General features: G+C 38.0%; 1 protein-coding gene across 1 annotated transcript; it reads right to left on the bottom strand.

Moving 5' to 3' along the window:
- Nucleotides 1-2,523: 2,523 nt before the first annotated feature.
- On the bottom strand, nucleotides 2,524-5,321 carry LOC137714971 (pentatricopeptide repeat-containing protein At2g30100, chloroplastic-like). The gene is made up of 2 exons (XM_068454158.2): nucleotides 4,036-5,321; nucleotides 2,524-3,531 (listed from the first exon to the last, which is right to left on the bottom strand). Exons 1-2 carry the CDS (start codon nucleotides 4,762-4,764, stop codon nucleotides 2,758-2,760), a joined length of 1,503 nt encoding a protein of 500 aa, XP_068310259.2. The 5' UTR covers nucleotides 4,765-5,321; the 3' UTR covers nucleotides 2,524-2,757.
- Nucleotides 5,322-11,298: the final 5,977 nt, after the last annotated feature.

Here is an 11,298-nt window from a genome sequence, read left to right as displayed (position 1 = left end):
ACGGAATTGGATCCTCTCCTGAGCAGGAGATCAGGATCCTCCTGACACACTAACATGGATCGTTGGATTTTGATCCAACGGCTATAATTATTATAATTTTTAGAGGGACCGTCTATTTGCAGCCGTTGGATCAAAATCCAACGGCCCGTGTTATTGAATCAGGAGGATCCTAATCTCCTGCTCAGAAGAGGATCCAATTCCGTTCTTGATAGAGCAGACTAAATGGCACCATCTTGTGCAAGTGATGCCAAGTGATCCTTTTGTCTGCTAAATAAGTATCTCCTACAATGCATCCAAACAAGCATGGATGCTTGCCCATATCAAATGAAACCGGTACAGTTCCACGCAACTCCTCTTTCAGTCTCTCTCATTGCCGGATAAGGAAGAGGTGCGTGAGCAACTAGCCCTATCACAACTCTTTTAGGAGAATGTTTGGGACATTCCTCATTGTTTGTGTGTAACACGAGAGAATTTTGAGTTTGACAGTCAAACTACATGGCCTATCCTACGACCTATTATTGACACGCCATTAACTATCGACATGTTATTTTTATTATTCACATAATCAATATTGTATCGTGTCAATATACTTCAGTGTAAGTCTAAAGAAGAAGTAAATGACGATGTAGCGACATCTTATTAGATGGCGGGACAAGATACGTAGTCAAGCCGCCTGACCTAATATTTTCCAGTGTAACACATCATCGGGTGACAGGACGATTATGAACAGAGATGTCCAGCCAGCTATACAGTTCCCGTATCAGTAGGCAGCAGCACCACAAAGCACATACAAAATTATCAACTTCATAATCCATCACATAATTTACACGTGAAGCAATATTGCACCCACTCAATAATTAGATTTCTTGCAATTTACTTAATATGATTAAAGTCAATAATTAGAGAGAGAAAAATAAAAGGGAAACAGTATAAAGCAACGCCAGCTCTAGTGAAAGAAAAAAAAAACTGAATTATGCATACATAGCCAAGATAAATGCTAAGCAAAACTCTCAAAAGCCGAACTCTTTGTTATCTCATGTTTTCAGCACAATGTTTTATAATATTGGCACAAAAATTGACATTAAACAATGACATGGTAGAAAGTCTTTAGAGTCCCACTTTGAGAGTCTCCTAAGCATCTTATATAGCCAATGCATTTTCTACTATTTAATTGCGACAAAAGAGACAGATTAATAAAGAAGAGGAGAAATGCTAACGTCAATTCCCATGTCAACATTGTAAAACATTGCCAAAAACACGAGGTGTCAAAGAGTCTATGAAGAGTTTCACTTTTGAGAGAGTCCCTTAGCGTTTATAAGGAAGCAAACCAACTATTCATGATTGATTCATGGTCTCTTTTAAATCCATTCATGATTCCCAAATGTCATCCTCGTCTGCACGAGAAAAACTTTGGTGCGGCGAGGAATAAATCCTCCTATATCTACTCACACTATGTCCCACAAATAGTGAAGTAGGGAGGGGGATATGTCTCGTTTACATGTAACCTAAGGTCATCTCTAACCGAAGGCTGGTCAGATGGCTCGTTTTAACCCTCAGGCTCTTTACGAAATTAATATTTTAATGAACAGTGCATGGCCATATTTCTTACCATGTCCCACCGAGGAGCCAGATGACCATAGGCCAAACATAGCCCTATGAAAAAAAACCATTTTCAACCGAGGGCCAAAAGGTTATAGGGCCAAACATAATTTATTATTTTAATTGAACTACTATGGTTACTTAAATTAAATTACCTCAATAATTTTATGTTATGGATTGTCAATAATTTTTATGTTGTTAAATGTTTTTAAAAATGTTGTTTAAGTTTCATGTTGTTAATTTTTTTTTATTTTGTTTAATGTTACTTAATGTTATTTAATATTGTTTAATGTTGTTTAATGTTACTTAATGTTATTTAATGACTTAGTAAGTTATAGAAGAAAAAAAATAGAAATTTTAAATTTTGTAAAAAAAAAAAAAAAAAAAATCAAATATGACAACACCATGTGGCCCGGCTCGGGCCGGCTGGCTACTTTGGGCCGGTCGGTTGGCACTTTGGCCCTTTTTTGTCCAGTAGGACCCACGAGCCTTTTGGCCTGGCCCTCGGTTGAAGACGGTTTTCAAGCTATTTTCGACCCTCTGACCCTCTAGACCCTTCGGTTGAAGATGGCTTAAGAATCCCACCCTACCCTTTTGTTGCATTAGATCATCTCCAAGTCAGTAGTAGTTCACACATCTTTCATTGTGTTAATAGTTTAGTGAGAACTTTGTGCCCTGGATAGCCACACAGATGCATGAACTACTATTGACTTGGTGATGATCTGATGATCTAATGCAACAAAAGGAATATAATTCTAACAGAAACATACTTTTCTTTTCTTCTATTTACTGGTATGCATCAATCCTAATTACAAAAGAAGTGTGAAACGCAGAGTCGATAACATAATTTCATGATGCAACTGTTAAGTCTGGGGCAGATATGCATGAGAAATATGAAAATTCTAAAAGCAGAACAAGTCAAGAAACCGGCAAAACATACCTGTAGTATTTATACGAAGATCACCAAGAGAACTTTTTGGACATCACAGTTAACCTGCCTCCATGATTCGGCCATGCCAAATTACGACCAAATCTCATACCCACCCATAACTATACAAAACTATCATGTAAAACGCACCAGGAATTAAAGTCCCGGTGCTACAAAATGTTCACAAACAAAACTATACTTGGATTCTCGTAACTTGTTGCCAATGTCCTTTAAAGAGTTTTTATGATCCATAGCTTATATTTCTTTATAAACAGATATAGAAGAGACGGCCCAATCAAATTGGCATCTGAGAGGCGCTTGCAAAGTTTAAGGTAAGTATCTGCACCGCCAGATTGTTGGATCCTTTTCTGTAGTCCCTGCAGCACAGCTGCCCTATCCAAAAACTCCGGGTGCAAACCCAAATCAAGCATTTTTATTACTGTTTCTGCAGCATCATCAAAATGTCCCCCTTTAATGTAACCTCTTAGCAACCACGATAAGCTTTTCTTTTTACCCAGAGAGCTGGAAACATCTGTTCTTGTAAGCAACCGTCTGATGGCATTGGCCTCCTTTTGGGAAGCACAGATGGCTAAAACTATGTCATAGAGGTCAGCATCCGCCTCTTTACCAACAAGTTTCATTTCCCACAACTGCCTCTCGGCCTCAAGGCCACATCCAGAGCAGATATACATAGCCAGGAGCCTCTCATGAACCACCCCATGGAGTGAAGAACTTCCCTCCTCAATCACCCAATTGGACAGTTGTACTCCATCAGCTATAAGATCTGACTGATAATTCTCAACAAGGCCAACATTTTCTGTATCAAATTCAGCTACCAGCCCGGCCCTCGCAAAACCTTTCAACTTCCGCAAAGCTTTCGCAAGTTCATTTAGTTCCTTGACCACAGCTGTCATTGCAATGAGGTAACTGTAGACCTCTGGCTTCAGCCCAGATTCTCTTAGATGAATCACCAACTTCACTGAATCCCTATAGTTACCCTCAACCTGCAGAAACACATTCAATAGTTTCATTCATAACCTTTGGAAACTCTTAAAAAATTTTGAACGTATACGTTACGACAAATGAATACAAACCCAACTAATGCTAACAGTTTTCCTTTCTACTGATTTATGTTATGCTAGCTAACCAGTCGTAACAATAATAATTAACAATTTGTGTAATGAATGGCAATCCCTTGGCTATAATTCACTGACATAACCACGGTTGGTCAATCTGCACATCATCATTTGATACGTATACTCATCATTTGATACGTAATAAAACTAGTTCTATGACGGGGAAAACCGCTAAATTCATCAAAAATGGACGCACCATCCTAATAATTCAGCATGGCAAGGTAAATTCAACTCAAAGACAAACCCACAATCCAAAAATCCTATCACTACCAATGGCATGTGGACAGTTCTAAATGAAATGCATATAAATTCACAAGTACATTTCACAATTGAATAGCATATTATTGAGGACAACAGTAAACAAACATTTACCATCATCTTCCAAGCAAGATAGCCAGTCGGCCCTCCTTTATGCCCATCTGTATCGTCTTCCGCCGAATAAACAATTTCGCGCTTCAACACCTCTTTCACAAAGAAAAACGCCTTTTCCTTCTCACCCATCTCCCAGTACAAAGATATCACCTTCTCCATCATGCTAAAACTCGGCTTCAAACCCACACAATCCGATTCCACAAGAAGGTCCACCACATCCCCAATGCCATGCTCCCCCTCAATCAACTTCTTGACCCAACTACACATTATCGAAACCATGAGCTCCATCGTCTCCTTATCGACCCGATTCTCCTTTCGGAGCCACTCAAACACCTCAAGGGCACACCATGAGTCCCTACCCTCCTGAGAAAAGTACACCAACACAAGCTGCAACTCTCTGGCCGATAACCGGTCGTTCATTTCCTCAAGAACATCGGACGGCTCTCTTGCCATCCGCTCCAATTCCTCAATTGCCTCAAAGAAACCTTCACCCATTTCGCCCTCGTCGTCGCTGGTCACGAACTGGTCCAATTGAACCGAATTGAAAACCCTAAAGTCTCGAACTTGGCTCGATTTCGCAATGACCAAGCTGGGGTTTGGTTGTTTGCAGAATATGGGAAAACCCCTAGCGCAAGATTGAGCCAAAGAACCCTGGAGACCGATAAAACGGTGCCGTTTAACCGCAAAACACAACCGGGTGAGCGAAGCAATCCCCTGAGCAGAGGCCATTTTCTTCAGCCGAATCCCAAAACTTCTCAACCGAGAAAACCCAGTTTCCACTCCGTTTGGTTGCCAAGAAAATCAAAGAAAGCGAAAAGGAAAATATAAGAAATTTTCTGTGAAGCACAACTCACGTCAACCGAGTCAAATATCCGCGAAGTAGAACGTACCCTTGTCTGGAATTGAAGTATGAAGAAAACCCAGAACGACGATTCGAAGTCGTCACCTTTCTTTCTCTCATTCCTAACTTTTCTCGGGAGCCAAACAGGATTTGGGATCTTCAGCTGGAAAAGCTAAATCCCAAGAGTGAATTCCCGAGGAATGTAAAGAAAATGAAAGACATGCGCTTGCCACCACAGTCCTCCGTGATAAAAATAAAAATTGGGAATTTAGGGAGGAGAGCGGGGTTTTGTTTGTGGATTGATTGTGATTTGTGAGGTGCTCCTGCAATGGCCGAGGCTTGCCACCACAGTCCTCCGTGACACTGACAGTGACAACCAAACCTCTGATTTTTCACCGTTGGGTCTGTTGATCACGTGTTCCAAGTCAGTCTACTCGCGGACTCTGGCGCGGAACTGTCACTTGTGAAATGAGAAAAACTAGGTTTTTTTTTTGTGGTATATTTCAATTTTTTTATTTTATTTTTTATTTTTTAATTATAAAACCTGGTTATATTATAAATTATTATGTAAAAATTATTTCTCAAAAAAAAAAAAATCAATTTAAACTCGAGTCTTCTAGTCAAGTAATTAGAGTAAACGAATTGTGATTTAGTTGTTACAGTTATTGACTAAACAATTTTAGTTTTAATTTATTTTTTGTAAAGATGATTCTCTCAAAATATAATAATTTGACCATTTTTAATCATAAACATAAAGTTTTGTGAATTGCTTACAAAGAATTTTTTTGGTTAAGGCCACGAAGTGTCTCCCACTTGAAGGGTGGTATTAATCTCAACTCGAGGTTCGGCTTGCCTCTGACCTCAAAGTGCTCACTTAGTACTACGGTCTAGTAATATTCCTTTTCACTTGTAAGTGAAAAGTCTTAAGTTCGATTCTCTCTAAAGACGAATGTCCATTATTGTTAGCCCATTGTGAGACTAATCCCGTCTCCTCTTAATGTAAATAATAACGTTTGTTAAAAAAACTGTCGCAATTGCTAATCGCCAAAATTTTAAGATACTTTATCAAATAATAAAAGGTTCTAGCCAGCCAGTTTGTTGACCATTTTAGTCGTTCAATTTTTTTTCTTTTGGAAATTTTCATCTTCGGCTTTTCGATTTTTATGCCCACTCATGCCAAATTTTAGTTAAGTTCGTCCAACTAAAAAATTTGTCATTAAACTTTCCAATTTACTCAATGGCCGAATATGTATGGTCCCCTTTTGTGAAGGATTCTTCAAATAATTTTATTTGAGGAATATATTTTAGTGTCCATTACATATCATTTTGTAACGGTTGAAATTATCTATTTTTTAGCACATCATCAATTGTTATTAATAGTTTCATGAAACTTTGAAAGTCTCCCGTCCAACCACGATAAGGTAAAAGAACTTCAAAATAAAATAAGTTATTTGTTACTTTCAACTTTTGGCATAAAAAATTAAACATGTTTATGAATCACGAAAATCTTTTTTCCTTATAAATCATAAAAATACTTACAAAACAAATTGACCATTTATTAAAAAGATATTGCTGTGTTTAATCTATCAAAAGTGTATTTCAACAAAATTACTTGTGGTTTCCAGTGCTTCCGAACGAATCACATAAAGCATTATTTTGAAAATTCAAAAATATGAAGACCACGTCCAACAAATTTTGTTGTTGTTGAGAAAACAAAGTATAAGCAATCAAACAACGTTGTTTGAAACAAAACCAACAAAGATAATTCTGATCGAATCGGTGTTCGTGTGTGGACAAATACGAATCAAATGCATATTGCATAAGCAGGCAATGGTAGCATCCAAGAAATTAATATGCGCGCGCACACATATATCTTAATTAACACAGAACAAAAGTTCCAATATTATTCCATCTAAAATAACCCAAAGTTTAAAGCTTTGGAGTCCAAAAGCAATACATAAAAAGACACCAGAAAAAAGGAGACACAACAAGCAAAACGAACATTTTACTTATTCAAGCCAATCAATAACCTAGATAATCAGTTTCATATGAAGAAATTCTCATGCTACTGTTTCTGCTCATTGAAGTTCATCACATCTTTCATCTCTTGATCCCCATCCTCTGAGTTCATCTTGTTTTTATCTTTCTGCTGCGGCACGGATTGGTCTGACCTCGCAGGTTCCTGCCCAGCCATCGTTGTCAGCCCAACTGGTTGGTTTTGGTTTTGTTGCTCCTCTTGTGCCACAGTGACCTGCTTCAGCTTATTGGCCTCGCTTGAGCTTTCTCCAACTTGTTATATATACAAAAAAGAGAAAGAAAAAGGGGAAAAGTTAATCTAAATGATTTGTCATCAACGGAGAGGGGCTTTTGAACTTAGAACCGCTTCTAATATTGAGAAGAGAATCAACTCTGGACTAAGTAGAGTTGGTACATAGCTAGCCGACTCTTAATTATATACGAAAAGAGAGTGAGTGTTGAAGTTAATTCTTTCATGCATGATTAAGTTGTGGTCTGAACTTTGAAGTGCACATGATATACATTCTGCTGTAAAGGAACGACTACATCCTGCATGTTTGTTTTTAATTTCTTTTAGAAAACCTCGACAGTATGGAGGGAGTTCTTCATATGTACTGCCTAGGTCTCTTCTGGAGCTATTTCCAAATATTATCAGGTAAAGGTTCGTGAATCTATGATGTGCCTATCTTAACTATTTCACTCCTTTCGTCTAAACAGTGATGTGTCCAATGAGTACAGATATCTCCACTCTCGCTACCTCAACTAAAAAAAGTGAACCCGTCAATCTAACGACACAAAAGTATTTACACTAAATGCGAGTCTAGAAAACAAAAAGAAACTGTTGCTACTAGTTTCACTCGGCCATCCTTAATGATAACAGACTAAAAACTGGAAATTATGCGAAGACGTCGTGTTTATGTGGGTACTTATGAACATAGTTTCTTTTATCTTGTCAAAGAAGACCCATCCTTGAAAGCATGGTATGTTTTTGCTTTGTGTATACCTCTTTTTTTTTGTCGAAAATGCCTTCGACGTTGATAATCTTTTGTAAATGCTATTATGTTTTTTCTTACTAAGCTTGTGAGGTTATTACTGTTTTTTTTAACAAACAAGTAAAATTATTCAAAAATTAAAACGTCAACAGCGAAAAAGGTTTAAAGATCAACCCTTACTTAGATATGTAGTCCCCCTAAACATGTAGTATCCTAAACCCCAAATATGTAGTATAGCATGAGTATAATTAGTTAATATATCCGTACTTAGATACCAATCGATAAGGTGATGCGTGTGACATATATTATTTATAACACATAATATGCTACCATATATATCTAGATATTATTCCAAGTTATTGAAATCTGTTAATGCCTGTAGTAGACCAAGGAAAATGTACAAAGAGGAGAGATTAATTACAAAAATTTCAGATGAAGGACATTTAACTTGCAGGTATCCGGCTAGCTAGCTACGTTATATATTACTTGATTTTCTTTTTTACCTTTTTCCGAGTTTGAAAAGCCCATCTTTCCAGGACCAGACTGATTGAAACCTGGAGTTGGCACCATCAACCCTGCATCTTTCTGATTCACCATCCTGCTGCTTGCATTTGCGCCGGCTTGTATGTTGGCCTTTTGGTCTAGCAGTTCCCTCAGTCTGGCAACCTCTTTTTTGGTCGCTTCAATTTCAGCTGCCAAATTAAAAACATACTTCTCATTGTCAAACATAAACTACATGCTATATATATAGCACTTCGAAGAGGCTCTATCGTCCCATTTTTGGTACAGTAGAACGGGATTCCGGCTAAGAAGGGGCACGTGTGTGTCTAGCTATATAATCAGTTTTACCATCTTTCTGTATCTTGTCGTTGGTGTAAGCAGTTATTTTTCCGTTCAAGGACTTCTGCTCCATTTGCAGAAATTGCTTTTGGTGCGTGTAGAACTCCACTTGAGGAGATAGAAAAGCAATTTGACTCTATGTACAGACAAGTAAAATATATCAAATATTAATTAGTTTTTTGGAAGTAAATTAAGTATAGCAAATATACACATTCTAAAGTCGAGTAAATAGCGAGTAAAATAACTAATCGCCCGACGGTTATTACCTCTAGAGTCTTCGCCTTCTTTTCCATTTCCATAACATATTGAACCTTTTTGAGTCTAGATTTCTGAGCGGAAGCCCGGTTTGATATGATCCTATAAGAAACCATCAAATATCGACGCAAAATGTTTTGATTATACATGATTATTATATTATTTATATATATAAACATTTAATAAAGATAATGCACACAAGAGTATGGTTACATAAACCACGTATCCTGACCACAAAAATTATATTCTTACCACACATTTGTATTATTTTTTGTACTGGTAGACTCTAACTCTATTAGAAAGATGATACAAATAATGAGTAGTCAATACCATATGAGTGCGTTTGTTGCACCGGACTATCTCTGGATTATCTTCAGGAACTAAACATGATTGACTTTGAATAAACTAAACTGGATTGACTTAGTGAAATAGTTGTTACAGTATCAGACTAAGAAATACGATAATTAAGAAACTCTAATATTATTTTATTTATTCCACAATTATTAATACTTTATTATTAATCCCCTTTTTTCTACATCTTTTTCTCACTTCTCCGTCCCTTTCTCTCGCTTTTTTTTTCCTCCCTTCTTCGTCCCACTCTCTCCCTCTTCCTCCCCATATCAAACCTCGCCGGATGGGCTCCCTAGAAAATTTTCCCGTCAACTCCCTCTTGATTCCTCTTTATATCTCTCTCCTTCCTTCCTCCCTCTCTCCTAGTTACGTGCTATTCGAACAAAACTTTCATGGCCAAACCTATTTTTTCAATGCGTTTTCCGACCAAATATCGTTGAATTGGACGAGGTTAGCAACACCAACAAACTCCTCACCATCCCTGGACCTAGATTCGAGCTTTGCATGCTCGAATTTGTCACAAATTCAAAGAAATCCAAACAAGCCGAGAATTTCAGACCATTTTCCAGCCACCTCCAACCACGTTTAGCCTCCTTCAGGTATAATCCCCCACTCCCAGCTTCAATTTGGGTTTTATGTGAAAAATGGTTGTAGAAGCAAATCTAAAATTGGTCGGTCTTAGCTAGTCCCATGGTTTTCAAGGGGGTGTCGCTAAGAACTGCTAGTCCTATAGTTAGTCGAGGTAAGTGGAAGTTAGTGTCATTAAACTCAATCCCTGCTGGTAGCAACATAGGACTGGACTAACCTTTAGTGCAACCCAATGCAGTGAGAGTTAGGGAGGGCAAACAAATGCCCCTATAAGCCATTAGTTAGCCTTGTCTCTCACCGATGGAGGACAAACTGTCCACACATATTCAACTCTTAACACGCCCCCGCGTGGGTGACGCGTGAGCACGTGTGGTCCTTTGGGCTTTCACACGAGGGACAACTTACTCTGATACTATGATGAAATTGGAGTTCCACCGTACAACCAATTGACAATATAAGGAATAGCCTAAGACTATATATGTCATTAGCTAGCCTTGTCCCTCACTAATGTGTGGGACAAACTGTCAACACATGTTCAACTCTCAACATCTTCCTCTCTTAAACTGGGACCCACATGAGCATAATATACACAAAGGTTTTTTTAGCCAAAATGGTATCTGAGATTGACATAACTCCTCACTTTAGTCACTGAGATTTGAAATCGATAGAAGTGATTATGAGTTTATCCACAGTCAATCATTTTAGTCATTCTGCTAAATAAGGACCAAAATGAGAAAAATACCCTCAGTATTTGTCAAATCATTTCAACCATTGTTTGTTAAATTCAAGATATTTTTGTCATTTTAATCCTTATTTAACAGAGATTTTTCACTGAGGACCAATAACTGATTTACAATGGACAAACTCAAGAACTAAAGTGAGGAGTTATGCCAATTTTAGAGATCATTCTCACTAAAATGCCTATATACACAAATAAAACTACTCTGTTAAAGAGACGGTCAGCAAAAAAAGGTGGTATAAACGACATTATTTTTCTGTGAGCAACATATTAATGCATACAACCAGTGTTACCGTTTGAGTTTTCTTGAATCGAAGGACTCAGCGTCCATGTTGCCACCCAGTCTGACCTGAACTCCATCCACAAGTAGAATTTTGCCTTTGTTAATATCCTTATCCTGATTTCCAGCATCAGCATGGTCGTCATCATCACTATCAGGGCCTGAGTTGTTGCGATTAGCATCCATCACAGCTACGACGGAAGCTGTGTTGGTCCTGTTGGCAACAGCGGGGTTATTTGATGAGGGCTGGAGAGGTGGCTTATTGGCATAAGCACAGCTGCTACTTGAACCACCAATACCAGAAGAATGGTTCATCAAGTAAAATTGGTTCCACACTTGAGATGAACCAGCTGGAGCTAAA

This window comes from Pyrus communis, chromosome 3, assembly GCF_041283825.1.
Source record: "Pyrus communis isolate YQ-2024b chromosome 3, ASM4128382v1, whole genome shotgun sequence".
Lineage (NCBI taxonomy): Eukaryota > Viridiplantae > Streptophyta > Magnoliopsida > Rosales > Rosaceae > Pyrus > Pyrus communis.
This window is presented reverse-complemented; position numbering and strand designations above follow the sequence as displayed.

What these genes read in the sequence shown, in the direction of transcription:
- LOC137714971 (XM_068454158.2), bottom strand. Translation starts at nt 4,764, where the DNA reads ATGGCCTCTGCTCAGGGGATTGCTTCGCTCACCCGGTTGTGTTTTGCG. An exon ending in ATCTTGCTTGGAAGATGATG is followed by an intron (nt 3,532 to 4,035) that starts GTAAATGTTTGT and finishes GTGTTTCTGCAG; the next exon opens with GTTGAGGGTAACTATAGGGA.